Source organism: Acanthochromis polyacanthus, chromosome 5 (genome assembly GCF_021347895.1).
Source record: "Acanthochromis polyacanthus isolate Apoly-LR-REF ecotype Palm Island chromosome 5, KAUST_Apoly_ChrSc, whole genome shotgun sequence".
NCBI classification, from domain to species: domain Eukaryota; kingdom Metazoa; phylum Chordata; class Actinopteri; family Pomacentridae; genus Acanthochromis; species Acanthochromis polyacanthus.
Genome location: NC_067117.1, coordinates 33,108,397 through 33,132,221, shown reverse-complemented (window position 1 = coordinate 33,132,221; position 23,825 = coordinate 33,108,397). Strand labels below are relative to the sequence as shown.

Here is a 23,825-nt window from a genome sequence, read left to right as displayed (position 1 = left end):
TGGTGGAACAATGTGGTACTACTGCTGATCTATAATATATTTACAGACATTCATGTAGAGAAAACAGGTTTTTACCATCTTCTGGAGCTTGTCTCTGTACACCTTACTCTCTAACACTATATTGCAGTAGAACTTTACAACAGGGTTCCTGAACACCCACAGAACATTAAGGAACAGCTTGAAGTTTTTTTTCTTAATGTGTTGCTGTCAAGCAGATACACTGAATTTTGATTACATATTTGAAGTGTGTACTGTGCAGGAAAATGGTGTCAGATTGGTGCTCAGTGGGAGCATATACTAAATATTTAATGACTTGATCAGATTGGGTTGAAATAAACCTCGACCAGAATATCCCCGCGCTGTACTAACAGAGTTCCTCTGTCAGATCACGTCTCTCATCTGGAGCAGTACATTAACTCCATGGAGAAGCTGTCGGTCAACTGCCACACAAACGGAGAGACGGAGGTCGGATCCGCCTTCTGCCGCCTGGCTGACTTTTCCAAAGAGCTGCTGTCGCCCATGAAGAACCTGGTGAGTGACGGCGCTGTGACATCATACAGGTCAAAGGTCACAACACCTGCACCTGATCACAGACTGGTTTAGAGCTCTGTCAGGAATCTGGGTCAACAAACTTTAACTCTGTGATCAGTGCTAGACTCATAACAAACCTCCAAATCCAATTAATTATCTAGTTGTCCTTAATTTTAAACATCGTATTGGCTCTTGGGCTGCACAGTGATCAGCAGTTAGCACCGTTGCCTTACAGCTAGAAGACTGGTTGGTGTCCCATCCTTCCTGGGATCTTTCTGCATGGAGTTTGCATGTTCTCCCTGTGCATGCGTGGGTTTTCTCCTGGTACTCCGGCTTCCTCCCACAGTCCAAAAACATGCTGAGGTTAACTGATTACTCTAAATTGTCTGCAGGTGTGAATGTGAGTGTGATTGTTTGTCTGAATATGTAGCCCTGCGACAGACTGGTGGACCTGTGCAGGTGAACCTTCACCCCAAGTCAGCTGGGATAGGCTCCAGCCCCCTGTGACCCTAATGAGAATTAAGCGGTATAAATGATGGATGATTGGCTCTTCGTCTATCATTTCAAACTTCAGCTTGGAAAATCTCAACCCCAGAATCTTAACCCTCTGAGCCTCGAGCAATTTCTAGACTTTTTGCTTCTGTCTTATTTTTCTTCACTTTAGGTTCATTTTTCACTGCATTATAAAGTCCTGTAGCTCTGTGGAAACAGAACAATCATTAAGAAGGAGAAAGAACTCAGAAATGCCTTCTGTGCAGAATGATACATTTGGAACAACAGAAATCATTAAATACAGTGGAATTTCTTTGATTATTTATTTTATGAAAACTGGTAAAATCTGGAATCAACACGTCGAACTATAAGTGCCCACAGTTGTCCCTACATACTACAGATATCTAACCCTAACTGGTCGAGGCAGACGGCCGCCTTCCCTGAGCCTGATTCTGTTGGAGGTTTTTCCCCTTTCGATTGTAGGGATTTTCTCATTCTTTACCACCGTCGCTCATAGGGAACCTAAAGGCATCTTTGGGCTGTTGGGTTTTCTGTTCTCTGTTTAGAATTTATAAGGTATGTACCTTATTATGTTAAGTGCTGTGAGACGACATACAGACTACTGTTCAAAAGTTTAGGGTCATCCAGATAATTTCATGTTTTCCATCAAAACTCGCATTTTTATTCATGTGCTAAAATAACTGCACAAGGGTTTTCTAATCATCAGTTATCCTTTCAACACCATTAGATAACACAAATTTTATATTTGCTTTATTGCAAATCACTTTGTAACTTTGTTGTTGAAATGTTCAATACCAATTAAAGTTATTATTATTATTATTATTGTTTTAATTATCACTGTACTACAAAAAAGGAAATTAAATGTATATGAGTGACCCCTGCACAGACAATACATACAGAATTCAGACGCAGAATTCTGGTTGAACTCTGTAAAAACTGGTAAGAAGTTGAACAAAAAAATATCTAAAATATTATACACTATTGTTCAAAAGTTTGGGGTCACGCAGACAATTTCATGATTTTCCATGAAAATTCTCACTTTTATTAATGTGCTAGCATAACACAATAAGATGATTAGCTAAAACAATGTAGCATTAGAACACAGGAGTGATGGTTACTGGAAATCTTCCTCTGTACCCCTATGGGGATATTCCATTAAAAATCAGCTGTTTCCAGCTAGAAAAGTCATTTACCACATTAATAACATCTAGACTGTATTTATGATTAATTTAATGTGATCATCATTGGAAAAAAATGCCTTTGCTTCAAAAATAAGGACATTTCTTTTAATTTTTGAATGGTAATGTGTGTTGTGAATCTGTGCTGTATAAATAAAACTGACTAGGATTGAATTGAATATTTAACTATTTATAATTTTAATCTCTTTCCATGCCTAAACACAGTCCTTACTTACAAACCTTGTCTTCTGTGCAGTGTGATGCGGTTAGAATGAAAGAAATCATAGACAAAGGAGAAAAGTTGAATTCAATTTCTTTCGTTTAATTATTTTTAAATGGGAAATTCTATTAAAAAAAACCCATAAAATTATGCACCCTTCTGTGTAACTGTGAAGCCATCAGTGACTCAGCTGAGACTAAGAGCAGCATGATAAAACATCTATTCACTTTATTTGACATGCCTCATTTGAAAATTTGCCAAAAATACATTGTTTGATGTAACCAGATTCTGTAAAAAATAAAAAAATCTACTTTCCTCGGCACAACTGTGTCGCCAATAATGACTTGGATGTGACCAACAGTCACATGACAAAAATTCAAGGACTTTCACTTGAATTGCAGGCAGTGTTCATACAGAGCAGAGAGGCAACAAGTATGGACACAAATTAAAAATGGAAGTAATAAAATACCTCCAGTAAATTTTTTTCCAGTGTTGGTCACACCAGTGGGCACTTTGAAAAATGATGGACATGTTATTTCCAGTTAATTTTTTTCTAAAATAAATAATCAAATAAATTCAATTTTTTTCTGTCATTCTAACTGCATCATTCTGAGTTCTCTCTCTTTATTTATTTGCTTAAACTGAAAGTTTTTATTTATAAGTCAAGTGAGTTTCAAGACTTTAGAAACCTGTTTTCAAATACGTATATTATTCCGGTGGTTTTATTTCAACAATCAAAGTGGTTGAAACTTGTCAGAATCAGTTTCTAGTTTTATTCTAACCTAATGCTTTAGTTGTAATACCTTAAATGAATTCTTAGGAGATGCAGTAAATGTTTTAAACCACAGCATATTGTGGTCACACTGCAGTTTTAAGGACACTTTCCGCTAAAAGTAAACATCCGTTTGGTGTAATTTCTGGTATTTGGCCAATGAGAATGAGAGATTATTTACAATCTTAATTTTAAAAAGATCTTTACGACTAATTTCGATTTTTCTGTTTCCCAGAACCTTCTCATTTGCAATTTAATTCAGAAAACTTACAGTTTAAATACCCAAACTTAATATTTGCACTTAAAACTTCTATTGTCAAGTGTTTTAGAATTTAGATTAAAAATGAGTCAGCTTTTAACTTGATGATTGAAAACCTGTGATTCATTCTTGAACAGACCAAACTTCCTTTAATAGCCGTCTAATAAAAACTGTGTGATTCCAGTTAGATGGTCCGTTCCTCTGGAAAAACCTCTGATTTAGAATCATCTGATTTTATGTCATGTGGTTTTTGCCTTTGTGGCACTGATCAGGCAACATGTACATTAGAGTTCAAAAGTTTGGGATTGCTTAGAAATGTCCTCATTTTTTGAAAGAAAAGCATATTTTTTCAATGAAGATAACATTAAATGAATCAGTAATCCAGTCTAGCCATTGTTGATGTGGTAAATGACTATTTACATAAGTTTACATATGTAGCTTTTTACTAAGTGTACACAGGTTTTACCAACACTAGACAACAATGGAGGCTGTCTATACTAAAGATCTTTAACTATTCACATTTTTAGTTTTTTAATCTAAACACTGCCTGCAGTTCAGCTGAATTTTGTCACGTAACTGTTGATCAGAGCCGAGTCACTGATGCCTTCATGGTTGCAATGAGGATCCCAGAATTTTTAGTGTTTTGCTGAACCTGATTTATTCTAGGTGGTGATTTTTGCTGAATTTTTGAATAACACATAAAAAATGCAATGATTTTGATTGATTCTAAAGACTTTAAGCTTAAATTTGGTTAATTAAACTGATGGGACACAGTGTCACAGATGTGTAGTTCAAGGACAGTTGGAAAGTTGAGAATCTGGTAATTTTTTTCAGTTTTCACTGTTTCCGATTCTGAAAATGTGATTTTCAAATTTTAGTTTAGAGGGTTAATTTTGTTTGTAAACCAACATCTTAAAATGAAAAATCTACTGATATTTTAGTGAAAGAAATACTCCATATGAAGTGATCCCTAAAATATTACCGGCTGCCTTTCAGGAGCTAATTTTTTGGATGAATTGTGCTTGTTTGTGTGCAGTTAAAGAGCATGCTGCACAACATCAACTTCTTCCTGGACTCTGTGGTTAAAGGAGACCTGCGGGAAGTGAAGGGGGTGAGGAACTTTGGTTTTACATGTTTCATTACAGTTTAATGGTTTTATCAGCCATATTTCTTTTGATGTTGCCTCAAAATAATGTTGTCAAACTAAAAATAATCACAGTGACACTCTAGTAATGGGGTTTTGTTTCTGCAGGATCTGAAGAAGCCCTTCGAAAGAGCCTGGAGAGACTATGAGAGCAGATTGTGAGCGAACATCAAGCTGAATTTTACTAGAATCTGTTGCGAGGCATCTTTGTTTTGTGTGAATTCTGCAGCAGCAGGTGGAGGAAAGATAAAACTGAGTGTGTTTGCAGTAAGCAGGTGGAGAAGGAGAAGAGGGAGCTGGCTCGGCAGTACGGGATGGTGAGGAGCGAGGTCAGCGGAGGAGAAATCGCAGAAGAGCTCGAGAAGGAGAGGCGCTCTTTCCAGCTGAGCATGTGCGAGGTCAGTGACTCCGCCTCCTCTTTCTGTTTTACTTCCTGTTCCTCCTCGACTTCCTGTTTCTCCTCTTCTTTCTGAGACAGATTTTGTTCTTGTTCCAAGAACGTTCTGAGGAAGTTCCAGAAAGTTCTACCAATATCTTCAGCATGAAGTTCTCTTTCAGTTCCCAAAATTTTTTTATTGAAGGGAGGATATCTAAAGATGTTCTAACAATATTTAGCAATTACATTGGTAGAACGTTCTGAGGATGTTCTAGAAAGTTCTACTAGCATTTTCAACAGGAACTTCTCTTTTACTTCCCAGAATCTTCTTCTTGAAGGCAGATAACTAAAGATGTTCTAACAATATTTGATGATAACACTGTTAGAACGTTCTCAAACCTAAATGTTGCACTGAGAACATTCTTTATTTGTTATCATAAAACACTGTGGGCACATTTTATAGATTCGATAAGATGTTCCCTTAACAAAGTCTCCAAAACGTCCTCATAGTATTGCAGAAATAATGTTCCACCTTTGATAATATCGTTGTCTTGGAACATTGAATGTTCTGTAATGTGTTCCACCAACACAACAGCTGAATGTCCTACCTTTGATATATCAGATTACAAGAACGTTCTAAAAAGTTCTGTATAAAAAGCTGTGTGGTGTTTGAGGTCTCTAACATGAAAACGTTTTTCATGTGTGATGTGATACGTTTTTGGAGAACATTGTAGAATTGTTTCATTGAAGAACGTTCCATAGAGTCTGAACATTAAAGGAAAGGAAAAAAGGAAAAATCATCTTCGGCCTCGATAACATCTGGAAAGCATTTCTTGAATGTTGGTTTGAGAATGTTCTTCCTTTGATATCATTGTGCTCATGTTTTATTTAGGAATGTTCTATAATGTGTCCCCTCAACAAAAAGAGAAAATGTTCTACCTTTAATATATTGCATTACAGGAACGTTATAAAACATTCTGCAAAAAAAGCTCTTTTGTCTGATGGATTGATAGCATCTGGAAAGCATCTTTTAAATGTTGGTTTGAGAACATTCCCCCTTTGTTATCGTGGAATTTTGTGAGAATGTGTATAGAAGAATAAACATATAAAATGTTCCCTCAACAACATGCATAACGCATTCTCAAAATGCTCTAAGCAGAATGTTCCAGTCTTGTTTATTCATTTATTAATCACATAACAGGGACGTCCTATCAAGAACGTTCTGTCTGAAAAACATCTTGAGAACATTTTTCTAAATGTTGCTGTAATATTTGTCCTTTGCTATCGTTGTGGACATGTTTTTAAAAGAACACTCTACGCTATTATGCTATGTTTCTCTAAAAACTTTATTCTAGGTAATGTTTTGGAATGTTCTCTGCCAGCTGGTTCTTCGGTGTTCTTCACCTCCTCAGTAACTCGTATCTTCTGTCAGTATCTGATTAAGGTGAACGAGATAAAGACGAAGCGAGGAGTCGACCTGCTGCAGAACCTCATCAAACACTACCACAGCCACAACAAGTAAGAATGCACACACACACGCACACGCACACACGCACACGCGCACGCGCACGCGCACGCGCACACACACACACACACACACACACACACACACACACACACACACACACACACACACACACACACACACACACAGAGAGACAGAGTTAATCAACGTGTTGTGTTTACTGTGTGTGTTCTGTTTAAGTTTCCTGCAGGAGTGTGTTTCCACCACTCAGAGGCTGAAGCAGTACATGGAGGAGCTGAACGGAGTCCTGACCACGGTAATGACAACAAGCAGCCTGCAGGGGGCGCTGGTGCGGAGTTCTAGTGGTCAATTCAATTCAATTCAATTCAATTCAATTTTATTTATATAGCGTCAATTACAGTCAAATCGTCTCAAGACGCTTTACAGAACCCATATGCCTGACCCCCAGAGCAAGCCCAAAGGCGACAGTGGCAAGGAAAAACACCCTTTTAACAGGGAAGAAACCTCGAGCAGAACCCGGCTCTAATTAGGGGGACCCATCTGCCTGCTGGCCGGGCGGGTTGAGAAGGACAGAAGAGGGCAAGGGGGAGGGATGGGAGAAGAGGGAGGGGTGAGAAAGCAAGGAAAACACAACACACATTTGAATACATGCATGACAGGATATGTGACACAGACAAAGTATAAGCTAACATTGAAAACTGACTCATAGTTTACTCTTATGATGTACGGCTCTGACATTAAACATACTCCTTATATAGCTAGCAGTAAAATTCAAACAGTATGTAAGTTAGCATAACAGTATATTGAAGGCGATGCAGAGTTGACTCGTGGAAAAAGGGAATTGGAAGCAGAGGGCTGGTGGAAGGTCAGTAGCAGCATCCCACAGTGGACATGGTGGAGACTGGACCAGCTGGTGGAACATCGACCGCAGATCTGAAGCATCCAGCTCTGGGACCAGGGACACTCGGAGAAATAGCACAGGGGGAAACAGAGTGAATGTAGTGGTGTTGTCATAGTTACATAGTCGTTTGTGTCTGCTGTAAAGGAAGGTTCCTCTAGGCGCCTTGTTCTTCTCTATAGCGCCACTTACCAAAGTAAATAACTGAGGTCACAGCAAGTATCATGCCTCTAGCAAGGTTTAGACAAGTCCAAGGTTGTGTTGGTGGAAACTGAAATTGCTCCTTTCATTGTCTCTAACTTGTTCTGACCAATCACCTATCACACATGATGATATAAGCCTTGAAAGTTTACCCAGAATGCAGTTTTTCCCCCAAACTTGCCCAATATGACTCAAAAATTGCGTAAAATTAGTCAAAAGAAGTCCAAAATGACCCTAAAACTCTCCCAAAATGATCAGAAACGTCTCTTAAATTGCTCCATTTTTGCCAGAAATGAGAAAAACCAAAATTGTCTATCTATCAAAATGTAGGTAAAAAAATGCTCCTTTCATTGTGTCTCACTTATTCTGACCAACCACCTATCACACATACTGATATGAGCCTTGAATTATTAGCCAGGATGCACTTTTTAAAGTTTTCTCTGGTGAATTATCAGAAAACACATCCAGGATACCAGTGATTGCTTCTAGGACTCATAGACATTAAACTGCTGCAATTTTACTGTTCAAACTACGATACATCCCATAATATTGGTGCTTGAAGTTGGTTATAGAAAAAATGAACAAAAATGCAGATTTAGTCTTTATATTGTGTCATTGGAGTGAATGTAAAACTGATTTAGTTGAACTAAAGCGTGTTTTTCCTCCTAAAATATCTTGAGTCTATCTGCTGAACCAAAAAAGTTCTGAGTCTCAGAAATGATGGAAAAAGTACATTAGAAAGTAGAAATTTGGACCAACATCTATGTACTTCAAGGACCTGAAACCCAGAAAATAATCATAGTTTGAAGGTAAAACTTTGCATGCATTAATTAAATATGCTAAAGTTATTGTTGAAAAAGAATCACTGGTGAGAAAATGGTGATGCAGCCGTGCAGCATCTGTTTCCATGGTGATCCAGAGCAGCCATATTAGTGATTAGAGATGTGTGTTTGTTTGTTTGTTTGTTTGTTTGTTTGTTTGTTTGTTTGTCTGTCTGCAGGTGAAGCAGCGTCAGGAGGAAGAGAAGAAGCAGCTTTGTGCTCTCAGAGATCAGCTGAGGCCCGTCGTCCAACCAGAGCAGGTACGACACACAAACACCGGCCGACACTGTATCATTTACCTGTACAGCACAGGTGAGTAATGTGTGTGTGTGTGTGTGTGTGTGTGTGTGTGTGTGTGTGTGTGTGTGTGTGTGTGTGTTTGTGCAGGACTCGTTGCCGAAGCAGGTGTACAGCATGCATCAGCTGCTGGGAGACAAACAGTACGGAACAGAGAGGTCAGGATTCCTCTACAAGAAGAGCGACGGGTAAATACAAGCACCTGACCTGAACGTGTTTAATGTGACAGTCATGTAACAGAGAAGTTAATCAAACATTGAATTCGTGTACTGTTTTGTACATTAAAGGTGTTTGTACTGTAGTATTTGGTCATTTTTGTATTGAAGAAAACAGCACAATTTCTACATATGCTTTGACAGTTTTAGTTGATATTAAATTCATAGATTTTTACATACAAAAGACATGATAAGCTGAGTAAGTATGATGCATTTTCAGAGTTACCAAAGACAATGTAAAATGGTTAAAAAGATCTGCAGTTCATCAGTAGCAATAACCAGGAAATAAAATTCATTTTTACAGGAGCAAATTTTCTAATTTCAGAGATATTTTAACCCTCTGGAAATCCAAAAGCCGCTTTGAAAAGTCATGTTGTCTTTAAAATATCACCAGAATTACAGCAGTAATCAGAGCCAGAAGGTGTTTAAACAGAAAAATTCATCATATTTTTAATTTTCTGACTGTCCTTGAATGCACCATGTGTAATGTGCACACACACTATAAATATTTGATTATTTACGTTTTTAATTTTACCTCTGCTCTGCATAAACACAACCTGCAGTTCAGATGAAAAGTCCCTGAATTTTTGTAACATCACTGTCAGTCACAGCTGAGTCATTAAAGGCATCGTGGTGAGGCTGAGGAGTCCAGAATTTTTAGTTTTTTACAGAATCTGTTTAGAGCAAGCAGTTTGTTTTTGGTAAAATCTTTGAACGACACCATGAATTTGATGAAAAGTCTCGATTTTAAGCTCAGATCTGGTTTATTTTCCTTAAATATCATGAATGAGTAGTTCAAGGACAGTCAGAAACATGACAATCTGGTGATTCTCTCTGTTTTTATAGTTATTGGCTCAGATAAAGGTGTAATTTTGTCATTTCTTTAAAGATAACACAACTTTCTCTCTTGATGGTGGGTTTTATTGTTCATGAGTTTAAGACTAGTGACACGATGAATGCTTTCTATCTGTTATATTTACAGTGCCTTGCGAAAGTATTCGGCCCCCTTGAACTTTTCAACCTTTCGCCACATTTCAGGCTTCAAACATAAAGATATAAAATTTTAATTTTTTGTCAATAATCAACAACAATTGGGACACAATCGTGAAGTGAAATGAAATTTATTGGATATTTTATACTTTTTTAACAAATAAAAAACTGAAAAGTGGGGCGTGCAATATTATTCAGCCCCTTTACTTTCAGTGCAGCAAACTCACTCCAGAAGTTCAGTGAGGATCTCTGAATGATCCAATGTTGTCCTAAATGACTGATGATGATAAATAGAATCCACCTGTGTGTAATCAAGTCTCCGTATAAATGCACCTGCTCTGTGATAGTCTCAGGGTTCTGTTTAAAGTGCAGAGAGCATCATGAAGACCAAGGAACACACCAGGCAGGTCCCAGATACTGTTGTGGAGAAGTTTAAAGCCAGATTTGGATACAAAAAGATTTCCCAAGCTTTAAACATCTCAAGGAGCACTGTGCAAGCAATCATATGGAAGGAGTATCAGACCACTGCAAATCTACCAAGACCCGGCCGTCCCTCTAAACTTTCACCTGGAACAAGGAGAAGACTGATCAGAGATGCAGCCAAGAGGCCCATGATCACTCTGGATGAACTGCAGAGATCTACAGCTGAGGTGGGAGAGTCTGTCCATAGGACAACAATCAGTCGTACACTGCACAAATCTGGCCTTTATGGAAGAGTGGCAAGAAGAAAGCCATTTCTCAAAGATATCCATAAAAAGTCTGGTTTGAAGTTTGCCACAAGCCACCTGGGAGACACACCAAACACGTGGAAGAAGGTGCTCTGGTCAGATGAAACCAAAATCGAACTTTTTGGCCACAATGCAAAACGATATGTTTGGCGTAAAAGCAACACAGCTCATCACCCTGAACACACCATCCCCACTGTCAGACATGGTGGTGGCAGCCTCATGGTTTGGGCCTGCTTTTCTTCAACGGGGACAGGGAAGATGGTTAAAATTGATGGGAAGATGAATGGAGCCAAATACAGGACCATTCTGGAAGAAAACCTGTTGGAGTCTGCAAAAGACCTGAGACTGGGATGGAGATTTATCTTCCAACAGGACAATGATCCAAAACATAAAGCCAAATCTACAATGGAATGGTTCACAAATAAACGTATCCAGGAGTTAGAATGGCCAAGTCAAAGTCCAGACCTGAATCAGATCGAGAATCTGTGGGCAGAGCTGAAGACTGCTGTTCACAAACGCTCTTCATCCAACCTCACTGAGCTCGAGCTGTTTTGCAAGGAAGAATGGGCAAGAATTTCAGTCTCTTGATGTGCAAAACTGATAGAGACATACCCCAAGTGACTTGCAGCTGTAATTGCAGCAAAAGGTGGCGCTACAAAGTATTAATGCAAGGGGGCCGAATAATATTGCACACCCCACTTTTCAGGTTTTTATTTGTTTAAAAATTTTAAAATATCCAATAAACTTCGTTCCACTTCACGATTGTGTCCCACTTGTTGTTGATTCTTGACAAAAAATTAAAATTTTATATCTTTATGTTTGAAGCCAGAAATGCGGCGAAAGGTTGAAAAGTTCAAGGGGGCCGAATACTTTCACAAGGCACTGTATCTATAACAGAACTTTAACCTTTCAATGGAACACTTTGAAGGTCTGTCCTGAAGTAAAAAGCAGATAAAACGTAATCACTTCTGAAAAATCTTACCTCACAAATTAATCCTCACAAAGACAGACGCACAACTACACACACAGTCGATGTCATTAGTGTTATTGAAGGACTAAAGGTGTCTGTGTTTCAGGTTAAGGAAAATGTGGCAGAAAAGGAAATGTTCGGTTCACAACTGTTACCTGACCATCGCACACGCTACAGTAAGAGAGAGAGAGTGTGTGTGTGTGTCGTCTATAAAATCTGTTTTACAAATAAAGCTTTGATTAATTGACTCTTATCGACCCTTTTCTTTCCGTTTGTGTCTCTCAGCCTAACAAACCTCCCACCAGACTGAATCTTCTCACCTGTCAGGTTAAACCCAGTGTGGAGGACAAGAAGTGCTTCGACCTCATCTCTCGTACGACACAAAAATTCACAAATAAACACAACCACAGATGAAATTTAGAAAACTTTACATGGCTTATAAGCACAGAACACAGTTAGTGTTGATAAAACAAAGAATGAAATCTATACAGAGATGATATAAACACAAATAAAGACCTGTGTAATAAACAGCATTTTCTCCTCCAGATAATCGGACGTATCACTTCCTGGCTGAGGATGAACCTGAATGTGTGGCGTGAGTAAGAAATTTCTGGCATCTTTGAACATGTTCTCTCTGACCAACAGTCCAGAACCCAGAAATGCTGCAATGTTTTGCTTCAAAATTGATTAAACAATTATCAAGTCCCGTTATTGAAACAGAACCAGAATGGTCTATGGAGAACCGTCTTAAAAACGGTTCCTTTAAAAACCTGATTTTTTTTGCTTAAGTCCTTTGGAGCTCCATTTATGGCGACTAAAGAACCCATTTTTCGATGGTTCTTTGAGGTAACTTTGGGGGTTTGTTAGAAAACTGTTGAATGGTTCTTTGAAGAAGCTCTTGTTAAAAGGTTCTTTGTGGAGCTGAAATTAGTTGTGTAGCATCACTGAGAAGAACCGTTTTTGGTTTCAGTTTGTATATTTATTTTGTAGGGTTAGAATGTCAAGAAAACATTGACAAAATACAAAGAACAATGTTACTGGAGTGAGATGCTACATCGGTAGTGTTCTTAAATGCTCTTCAAAGTGAAATTCACCTATTAAAGAATGTCTTTTTTTGGTTTGAGGGCAGGTAGCAGCATGACATTAGAGTCGCAACTAAGAAACCGTTTTATTCCGGATGAATCATGAGTTCTATTAGAAAACAGAAAAAAAAACAGTCTTGAATATAGTTCCTGAAAGAACATTTTTTGTTCTTTGGAGCACTATTTATTTATTTAAAAACGTCATGCTAAATGGGTCTTTGTGGATTTAAAAATGGTTCTTCTTTTGTATCACTGCGAAGAATCATTTTTGGTTCCAGTTCGTACATTTATGTTGTAGAGTTAGAACGTCGACAGGAAATCAACAAAATACAGTCAAAGAACAATGTTACCGAGTGCGATGCTAAATTGGTAGCGGTCTTCTATCCATCCATTCTCTATACACCGCTTCATCCTCACTAGGGTTGCGGGGGGTGCTGGAACCTATCCCAGCTGACTCAGGCGAAGGCAGGGGACACCCTGGACAGGTCGCCAGTCTGTAGCAGGGTTTGCCTGGAAAATCCAGACTGACTTTATTTATGTATTAATATAAATACAAATAAAGGCAGTCTGGCATTGCGATGATACGAGACGATTTCAAAAAGGAGGGGCTAACGAATGCAGGTTGAACGAGAAAGAACCAATCAGCGTAACACGGATGTGACACACAAACAAATCGACCTTGAAGTCCATGTAGTCCAAACAACAATGGCATGCAGCCGAGAAAGCGTCGCGGTGAATGATTACTGCCGTTTTTGGAGATAGGAGATTCAGTTTGGATTTTCCAAGCTATTGCAGGGCTACATATACAGACAAACAAACACTCTTACATTCACAACTACGGGCAATTTAGAGTAACCAATTAACCTCAGCATATTTTTGGACTGTGGGAGGAAGCCGGAGTACCCGTAGAAAACCCACGCATGCACAGGGAGAACATGCAAACTCCATGCAGAAAGATCCCAGGCCCAGGCCGGGACTCGAACCAGGGTTCTTCTTGCTACAAGGTGAAAGTGCTAACCACTACACCACTGTGCAGCCTGGTAGCAGTCTTTTGTTACCCAAAAAATTATGGTTCTTAAATGGCTTCACGTTTTGAAGAACCTCTTTATTGAGTTTGATGTCAGGTACCAACATGACATTAGAGCCTCATCTAAGTAATGATTTTTATTCTGGATGAATGTTTTGTTCTGTAAAACATCAGATAACAGAAAATCCTGAAACCAAAATAGAACCAGCGAGATCCTTAAAGAACTAACTTGGAAGTAATTCCATTTTTGTGAATTACTATTCATGGTTTATTCATGGTTCCTAAAGGTATTGTTTTTGATAGTTCTTTAAAGAACGTCTTGATGAAAGGTTCTTTGTGGACCTTAAAATGGTCCTTCTGTTGGATCACTACGAAGAACCATCTTTGTTTCCATGTGTCATCATCTTTATATTTTAGTGTAGCATTAACTTGTCAAGGACAGACTACAGTCTCAGTATAGAGTTACTGGAACGTGATGCTAAACTGTTAGATTGTTGTTTCAATGAGACTCTGTGTTGTTCTGCTGTACTGATGTTTCTGATCACATGAGAACATGTTCTGTGTCCAGCTGGATCTCGGTGCTCAGTAACAGCAAACAGGAAGCTCTCAGTGTCGCTCTGGACGGTGGCCGGAGAGGAGGTGGAGGCGGCGAGAGCAGCGTGGAAGATCTGACCCGAGCCATCACCGACGACATCCGACGGATGCCAGGAAACAGCAGCTGCTGTGACTGTGGAGCTCCAGGTAATCTGAACTGATCAATCAATCAATCAGTCAATCAATCAGTCAGTCAGTCAATCAGTCAAGTCTCCTTTCTGATCCACTTCCTTTCTGCTCCAGCTTCAAAACAAACCAGAGAATGAAAATATTCAGTCATGAACCAACAAACAGCCTCAACAGATTTTATCTCAAAATGACTGAAATGTTTTAGTTATCTGCAAGAATTTCAATCATTGATGTCACTCAGACTCTAGGGAACTGTGTGTTTTTTTTCATTATTCATCATGATAAAATAATTATTCCATAATAAAAGATATTATTTATTGGATAATTAAGATTGAAAAGAGTCATGGAGAGAGAATCCTGAGTTATTTGCAGTCTTTCTAACGTTAATCTCTAATATTTGCTAATTATTGTAGTAGCTAGTTTGGAAATTGTAAAAGAATACAGTAAATCTTCAACCCAAAAATCCACCAGCTGGTTTGGAAGCATGCCGTCTTTAAAACAGTGCCAGAAATACATCATCTACCAGAGTTAGAAACTGCAAAAACAGAAAGATTAGTTGGATTTTCAGCTTTCGAGAAGTCCCTGAACTGTTTATTTGTGACATATGAGGAAAAATAACCAAATGTAAGCTTAGAATTGAGACTTTTCATCAAAATCTCTATATTGCACATATCTTGTCCAAAAATTTACCAAAAATAAATTGTTTGCTCGGAACAGACTGTAAACAAACAAAAAATTCTGGACTCCTCAGCCTCACCGTGATGCTTTTAATGACTCATCTGCAACCAACAGTCATGTGACATAAATTTGGGCATTTTTACAGACTACAGACTGTATTTGGACAGATCAAATAGGATAAAAGTATGGAAACTAATCCAAAAATATAAACTGTAAATATGTACTCTAATTTGTACTGTTTTAGTATACAAGTTATTATTTTACCAAGTGTCTGTGGATATTCAAAAACTGCTTATTTATCAGATGTAAACAAATGAAGGTTGGTTGGTTCTGACATTCTGCTGCACAAACACACACATGCCATTTATACATTTATTACTGTATCTCTGGAATAAACATCCAGGAGGTCAAAGGGCATCATTTAGTGTTTAAGGTGAAAATCTGCAGGTGGTGTTTAGGTGAGTTCTGTTTCTCTGTAGATCCTGGATGGCTCTCCACCAACTTGGGCATCCTCACCTGTATCGAGTGTTCAGGGATTCACAGGGAGATGGGCGTCCACGTGTCCAGGATCCAGTCTCTGAGCCTGGACAGTCTGGGAACGTCAGACCTGCTGGTGGGTCTCTCACCTGTTAGCCAACAAGCTAATCCATTAGCGGCCGAACTCGTGGTCAGCCAGGTGTAACTATGGGTTTAGCTCTGCGTATCAGAGGACAGAACATTTAATGCAATTTAGAAAGTTTGAGATAAAACCTTGAATTAAGTTAACTTCATGTCCAGTTAGCTTCCAATTTATTAGCTTTGTGTTAATTTTTACTTCCAGTTCGCACAGTGTTAGCTTCTAGGTCCAGTTAGCTTTGAGTGAAGTTCCAGGTCCAATTTTTGAGGAGGTACCTTTTAAATCCAGTTAGCTTAGAGTTGTCTTTTAAATCTAGTTAACTTAGAATTAGCTTGTAAGTCAACTTATCTTGAAGCAAGCATCTAAATACAGTTGGCTTTGATTTAGCTCAGTGGGTAGAATGGCCATCTTGTAACTGCCAGGTTGCTGGTTCGATCCTCGGCCCATCGAGCTCATGTCGAGGTGTACCTCAGCAAGACACCGAACCCCTAATTGCTCCTGGTGGGTCGTGGTTAGCGCCTTGCATGGCAGCTTCCGCCATCAGTATGTGAATGGGTGAATGTGATGTATCATGAAAAGCGCTATATAAATACAACCATTTACCATTTAATCAGCTCAGAGTTAGCTTGCAGACCCAGTTAGCTAGAGTTAGCTTCTATATCATGCTAGCTCAGAGTTAAAGGTCCATTTGGCTTAAACTTAATTTCCAGAATCCGAACCACTGGCTTACAGTAAGCGTCTGGATCCAGTTAGCTTATAGTTAATGTCTATATCATATTAGCTTAGTGTTAGCTTCTCGGTCTAATTAGTTCAGAGTTAACATTTATTTCCAGTTAGCTTGGAATTAGCATAAATATTCTGCTAGCTTAGAGTTAGCCTAAATGTACATCTAGCTTGGAGTTACTGTTCTGTTCAGTCAACTTAGATTTTTCTTTAATTTTAACATTGTAGTCTTAATTCTGAAGTTAATTTTAGACCGTAAGGTTGTCCACATCATGGCCCTAGTTTTGTTCTTGTAATAACAGTATAAAATAAGTAATGCTAGTCTTTATTCCTCTTTGCCTCTCTCCCAGTTGGCCAGGAATGTTGGTAACTCTGGTTTTAATGAAATACTGGAGGCGAACCTGCTGAGTCCATCTCTGAAACCCTCCCAGCACAGCCACATGTAAGACACGCTAACACACAGTCTGTTGCATTATCATACAATCTATTTACTTTAACACATGGTGCTGTGTGTTTATGGCGTTCAGGGCGGAGCGTAAAGACTTCATCCTGTCTAAGTACCAGGATGTTCACTTTGTGAGGAGAAGCCACAGTTCAGCTGCAGCGCTGCGACTCGGCCTGCAGGAGGCGACAAAGAGCTGCGACATTTATAGTCTGATACAACTGTACGCTCAGAGGGCGGAGCTTAGCCTGCCGCTGCACATACACATACAGGTAGGAACATACACATACAGGTAGGAACATACCCATACAGGTAGGAACATACACATACAGGTAGGAACATACTGGTATAAACACACAGGGGTAGGAACATACACACAGGTATAAATATACATAAATATATAGGCATACACGGGTACACAAACGTATACGCACATACAGGTACAAATATGCACAAACAGGTACTCAGATATAGTACACACTGGTGTGCACACAAACAGGAAGAAATATATACACATGCAGGTATACACACAGATATATACAGGTACAGATATACACAAGTACACACAGAACAGGTACGAATATACTGCACACACAAGTGTACACATACACTTATACACAAGTACCTATACCTACAGGTGCAAATATACCGTACACACACGTATACACACAGAGATATATAAGCAGAGGTACAAATATACTCACAGGTATACACACATACAGGTACAAATATACCGTACGCACAGGTATACACACATACGGGTGTACACAAGTACACATGCATACAGGTAAAAATACACTATACACACATACTAGTACACACCATTAAAGTCTACACTCAGTCATGTTTTCACATTGACATATTTACACAGGTACACACACCACACAGGTATACACACACACACACACTCTAAGCAATTTGTTTCCATGCCAACAGGAGAAAGGTGAGACGGCGCTCCATCTAGCCGTCCTATTGGCTGACAGGACGTCGCTGCACATCCTGGACTTCCTGGCTCAGAACTGGTCAGTTAGTGTGTTTACCTCTTGTTTACCTGTGTTTTTACCTGTTTGTTTACCTTTTATTTACCTGCGTGTTTACCCCGATATTTACCTGTGTATTTACCTGTGTGTTTATCTCTTTTTTACCAGTTTATTTACCTGTGTGTTTACCTATTGTTTACCTGTGTGTGTACCTCTTGTTTACCTGTATATTTACCTGTGTATTTACCTCTTATTTACCTGTGTGTGTACCTCTTGTTTACCTCTTATTTACCTGTGTACCTCTTGTTTACCTGTGTATTTACCTGTGTATGTAAGTCTAATTTACCTGTGTATTTACCTGTGTGTGTACCTCTAATTTACCTGTGTGTGTACCTCTAAGTTACCTGTGTATTTACCTGTGTGTGTACCTCTTGTTTACCTGTGTATTACCTGTGTGTTTACCTCTAATTTACCTGTTTGTTTACCTGTGTGTGTACCTGTGTGTGTCTGTTTTGCAGCTCTAACGTGGACACTCAGACGTCAGCAGGAAACACTGCGCTGCACTACAGTTGTTTACACAACAAGAGCGACTGTGTGAAACTGCTGCTGAGAGCCAGAGCCAACACACACATCAGTAATACACACACAGACACACACACACACACACACACACACACACACACACACACACATACATTACTAATAGCCACTAACAGACACACAAAGACCCTTAACGTGGCCTGTTTGTATTTCAGAGAACGATTTGGGGGAAACTGCTCTGGATGTGAGTCGCAGGTTGAAACACAACCACTGTGAGGCGCTGGTGAGTCCATCAATCGGGTTATTGATCCACGTTTTTACCAATACAACAACAGAACCAATAAAACCATAATTTTATCAGTAAATAATAAAATAACAGCAGATAAAAATCTTCATTAATGTTAATTAAAAGGTTGAAATGAATCCAGCTGTTGGTTGTTTACCATCCACAGCTCCAGCAGGCCCAGTCCAACCAGCTGGACCACCATGTCCATGTGGAGTACGAGTGGAGGCTTCGCCATGACGACCTGTACGACAGCGACGACGACTTCGAAGACAAGGTAACCATAGCAACGCACAGCTGGGTCAGTCTGTCCAATGAGACAGAATCCAGGAAATATGTTCTTCGACTGTTTCACATTTTATTCAGAGTTTGTTTGGTATTTGGAACCAAAACCAAGTTCTGTAAAATAATTTGGCTGAATTTTGTGCTTTCAAATCTGAGAATTTTATACTTATGAAGTCACTTTAAGGGTTCAACATCTCCAGAAATTAAACTCTGACAGCCATGAAATGTGGTGAGAACACAATGAGAACACAGACAAAGTTGTTTCTCACAGATCTAAATAATTTAACGGCCCCAGCAGAGGACACTTTTAATTATTTGCTTTTACAAAAGGAAAAAGGTGCAAAGTTTTCTGACAAGGGTGGTACTGTGACCACAGAAAGTTCCTGTAAGTGTAAATATATGAATGAATCTGTGTTTATTAGTTTTTAGTCTGTCTTCTATTATTTTGTCTATTTTATGTTGTTTTGTGTCTGTTTTGTTTTTGATTGTAAATTTTATGACATTCTATTATTTCTTTTTGTTGTTTTTGTGTTGTTTAGGTCATGTTGTGTCTCATTTTTCTAATTTTGTGTGTCGTTGGGACAATTTTGTCTCTTTGTGGTCATAATTGTTCCTGCTTTTTTTTTTGTTGTTTTGCGACATTTTTGACATTTTGTGTCTTGTTTTGGTAGTTTTATGTGTCTTTGGGACAACTTTTTTGTCGTGTTTTTGTTTTGTGTGTTTTTGTGATAGTTTAAAGTCTCTGTAAACATTTGTTTCTTGTTTTTGTTCTTTTGTGTCTGTAGTCATGTTCTGTCTTGTTTTTGTTTTGTGTGTTTTTGGACAGTTTCATCTCTTTGTACACATGTTACTTGTTTTTTGTTCGTTTTGGGTCTAATTTTGATAGTTTTGTGTGCCTTTTGTGTGTTGTTTTACTGCAACAAAAGAATATAATGGATTTACATTTGATTTATCTGCTAACGAGAGATAATTAAAGTCATTTCAGTGTCCAGTTTGTTTCCTCCTCCTCGTAGTTGGAGCTGGTGGAGTCAGAACATGAAAAGACGAGCTAAGCTAACGTCTCTCGGTCTGTTTTTCCAGAACGGTCCGGTGAAGAAGGAGCGCTCCTCCTCATCCTCCTCTTCCTCCTTCACTCCCTCCTTCTCCTTCTCCTCTCGGCCCTTCAGCTTCAATCAGACCTCCTCCTCCTCCTCCTCCTCGGTGGCTCCGTCCTCCTCAGCAGCTCCAGGTCCAGCAGCTGGAGGCCTCCTCAGCGTGGGTCGGCGGTTAGCCATGGCCATGGAGCTGCACAGCCGCCCGTCAGGCTCCGCCCCCAGCCCACCGCCACCGCCGCCATCCTCCCCCGCCCCCCCGCTGCCCCCCAGAGTTAAAGGTCAAATTTAGTTTATATAAATGACTTTAAAAGCATCAACAAATGAAGCGTCTAGCGTTAATTTCTGGCAAATTTTCAAACATAACATGAAGAAATAAAATGATTTGGATGAAATGTCACTATTTTAGGCTCAGATTTTGTCCTTTTCCTGACAGAATGGTTCGTCACAGATGAGAAATATAAAGAAAGTTCAGAAAAATTCAACAATTCTTTCAGTTTTTACAGTTTCTTGCTCTGATAAACAGTGTAATAACACCATAAGACGCTTTAAACAGCAGCAAGGTTGAAAACAGCAGGATTTACTCTGAGACACCATCAAATAAAAAACCTTCTTCTATTTAATCTGCATATAAAAATACGTGTTCTTCGTCCTGCAGCTCCCAGCGTTCCTCCTCCTCCTCCCCCGGCTGGAGGGGAGGGTCTGGGGGAGGAGGAGGAGGAGGGTGAGGTCTTCTTCAACCTGACGGCCAACAGGAAGACGACTCCTCCGCCTCCCATCGCCGCCCGGAACAAGAGGAGCTGCTCCGAGTCCAGCAGGCTGGGTAAGGAGTGAGACGGTGTGTGATTAATCTGTCAGAGCCACGCTGTTATTAACTCCCACGTCTTTCTGCAGATTATGGGATGCCGACCAGCCCCAGGATCTACAGCGGCCCCGAGTCCTCCTTCAAGAAGTGTGTGTGAGTTTCTGAGGCTGGACTCAATCTGTACAAACAGTGAAGTAGCTTTAACTGACAATATTTGTTTCTGAATTATTTAATTTTAATTAATACGTTTTGATTTTATTTATTATTTTATTTACTATTTTATTTATTATTTTATTTGTTATTTTATCTACTATTTTATTTACTATTTTATTTATTTATTTATTTTATTTGTTATTTTATTTTGTTTTATTTTAGTGCCCAAAATGGCAAAGTGAAGTAATTTATTTATGATATTTTATGCCAGCCATTATTTTTTGTAATGGCTCTATTTGTGTTTGTCAAACCTATACTGCTTCTTTAATCTGTGACAGATTTTTAAATATTCTAATGTAAATAACTAGAGTTTTTCAATAACTTTTTTTCAAGGCAAAAAGATGATTATATGCATAATATAAGCTGTTTTGGGGAATAATTATCGATCTCTTGGCTTCTGCAGGAGTAAATTTAGTTTTTCTATGTCTTTTAGCCACAATTTACTGAAAAAAATTAATTGTTGTAATTAGAAGGGGAAATTATGATAAAACGAAAGCTTAAAATGGTCACACCAACAGGATTGTTTCTATAAAAATAAACTATAAAAAACTGAAGGAGACTGAAAAACTCACAGTAGGAAGCCTTTTTTTCAAATTAAACAATCACAATGGCTCCTGTTAACATAAATATTTACATTATATAATACATTTTTCTTCACTGTGGGCGCATTTGAACGTGTTGATGAAAGAAAAAAAACACATTAAGTCGAAATCAGGAGTTCATTCTCAGCTGCCCTCAATTTTACTGACCTCTGCTGGACAGAAGCTGAATTACAGCTCAGTGTTTAAATTAAAGCTTCATCAGACATTAAAACTGTTCATTGTTTGTTTCTGTTCCTACAGTCCATCGTCTCCTCTCAGTTCTCTGACTGAACGAGCAGATAGAGGTACGTTGAATGTCCACAAACATCCTCTAAGACTAGAAACTGTCATTTTACTTTCAATTTTATTAGTTAAAACAAAGTTTTGATGATTTTTAATTGATAAAGAGAAGAACTGATGGTCAGAATACAGTAAAAATGCCCAAAATGTGGCACGAAGCTTCTCTGATGTGAGAATTTTACTCATATAGCAGGAAATAGCTGAAGTATTGGTTTTAAAAAAAACAAAAAGAAACAGGGATTAACCTTTGTTTTCATCATTATCTGGCATTTTATGGACCAAACACTCAATTAATTAAGCCAATAATCTGCATATTTATTATTAATGTTGCGATATTTTGTTCCAGAAGATTCCAGCAGATTTTGTTTTTCCCTCTATTTACCTTTTCTTGTAAAGCAAATAAATGTTGCTTTAAATATTCAGGGCCAGTCAAAGGTCTGGAAAAACATTCTTATAGGGGAGGTTTTCTTTATTCATTTTCTTTGTTTTCTGTTCTGTAGAAATAACAGAAGAAATCAAAAGTTGTGATGAAAATCCTGCAGCTCTGCCAAACCAAATCTGATTTAAACTTTAGATTTTTAAATTCCTTTATAGTTTAAATTATAGCTCTATGAAGAGCTATGAAGTTATGATGAAAAGAACAAACTAAAAATATAATTATTCATTTCAATAAAGTAAATATATAGTTTATTTAATCAGAACAATAAGGTTCTTATGCAGGTCGACTGCTCATGTAGCCTTAATACAGTGTATATAACACAAATATTATTCACAACGTGTTCACAAATATCTGTATTTATTCATATATTAACAAAATAATCAGGGTAAATTTACATATTTAAATAAGAAATCACTGAATTAGTCCCAGTGTTCAGCCAAGTCTATTTGCATGATGTGTTTATGAAACCATCAGGACATAAACTCACAACTTCAACTTCATCTCATCTCTTTGTTTTATTGGACAGATTTTATTAAGTTAAATATTTCATTTATTTGTATATAACATATATTTTAGTGCTGTGTTTCAGTTGCTGTGTAAAACCTGTTTTCGACTTAGCAGCTGTGCTCCTTCCAGGTTAGAATAATTTGACATTTATCCATGAATCTGTTCTGAATTTATTCTCCTCGAGGCTTCCGGCGGGCGGAGAGTGACTGTAGCTCCTCCCACTTCCTGCACCCCGCCAGCAAAGCCCCGCCCAACGGCTCCCCGACCAATCCGCGCTCTCAGAGCTTTGAGATTGACAGCAGAGGCCCCGCCCCCCAGCCGCTTCCTCGCAGATCACTGGTGAGAAAAGAAGCCAGAAATTACTCACGTTTTAGAATTTGATCTAAACTAATTCCTTAAAGTAGCGTCCAGTTGGTTTAAATATATTTACTCAAGTTCTCTAATTATCGTTAATAGTTGTTATTTTATTATATGTATTTGTTTCCCTGTGTCTGTCAGCCTCGGGGATCAGCCAGTCGGAGAGCTCAGGCTCTGTACGACTGTCAGGCCGACCACCACGACGAGCTGAGCTTCTCTGAAGGTCAGGTTCTGGTGGTTCTGGGGCAGGAGGACAGCGATTGGTGGGTACGTATCAGTGTCCTGCTCTCTGATTGGTGCTCTCACGGGAAATTCTGCCGTCCACTGAGCCGTGGCGGTTGCTTAATAAGAGGACGTTCTGACTTACTAGTAATTAAATATGTTTTAATTAAGACACGTGAACCCCAGAACTCACTGGTGGGTGTGAACGGTGTTTAATTTTTTATAAAATGACACCATTTATTCTGCACCTTTTGCATGGAAGACGTTGCAGAAAGACCAGAAACTAACAGAGTTAATCTCATTGAGTGCTTTTCTGTGTTTTATGTTTTAAC

At 38.7% G+C, this 23,825-nt stretch overlaps 1 protein-coding gene across 1 annotated transcript in view; it reads left to right on the top strand.

Moving 5' to 3' along the window:
* The window catches only part of unm_sa1614 (un-named sa1614), a 43,596-nt gene that overhangs the window by 9,711 nt on the left and 10,060 nt on the right, over positions 1-23,825 (top strand). The window contains exons 4-28 of the mRNA XM_051948700.1: positions 386-531; positions 4,510-4,584; positions 4,726-4,775; positions 4,886-5,015; positions 6,426-6,511; positions 6,699-6,774; positions 8,579-8,659; positions 8,787-8,884; positions 11,706-11,775; positions 11,885-11,972; positions 12,146-12,194; positions 14,277-14,449; positions 15,589-15,722; positions 16,799-16,890; positions 16,976-17,162; positions 17,827-17,912; positions 18,389-18,504; positions 18,626-18,693; positions 18,863-18,970; positions 20,059-20,350; positions 20,728-20,892; positions 20,964-21,027; positions 21,930-21,973; positions 23,099-23,253; positions 23,413-23,538. Of these exons, the coding sequence (XP_051804660.1) occupies positions 386-531; positions 4,510-4,584; positions 4,726-4,775; positions 4,886-5,015; positions 6,426-6,511; positions 6,699-6,774; positions 8,579-8,659; positions 8,787-8,884; positions 11,706-11,775; positions 11,885-11,972; positions 12,146-12,194; positions 14,277-14,449; positions 15,589-15,722; positions 16,799-16,890; positions 16,976-17,162; positions 17,827-17,912; positions 18,389-18,504; positions 18,626-18,693; positions 18,863-18,970; positions 20,059-20,350; positions 20,728-20,892; positions 20,964-21,027; positions 21,930-21,973; positions 23,099-23,253; positions 23,413-23,538 (2,759 nt within the window). The remainder of the gene's footprint in view (positions 1-385; positions 532-4,509; positions 4,585-4,725; positions 4,776-4,885; positions 5,016-6,425; positions 6,512-6,698; positions 6,775-8,578; positions 8,660-8,786; positions 8,885-11,705; positions 11,776-11,884; positions 11,973-12,145; positions 12,195-14,276; positions 14,450-15,588; positions 15,723-16,798; positions 16,891-16,975; positions 17,163-17,826; positions 17,913-18,388; positions 18,505-18,625; positions 18,694-18,862; positions 18,971-20,058; positions 20,351-20,727; positions 20,893-20,963; positions 21,028-21,929; positions 21,974-23,098; positions 23,254-23,412; positions 23,539-23,825) is intronic.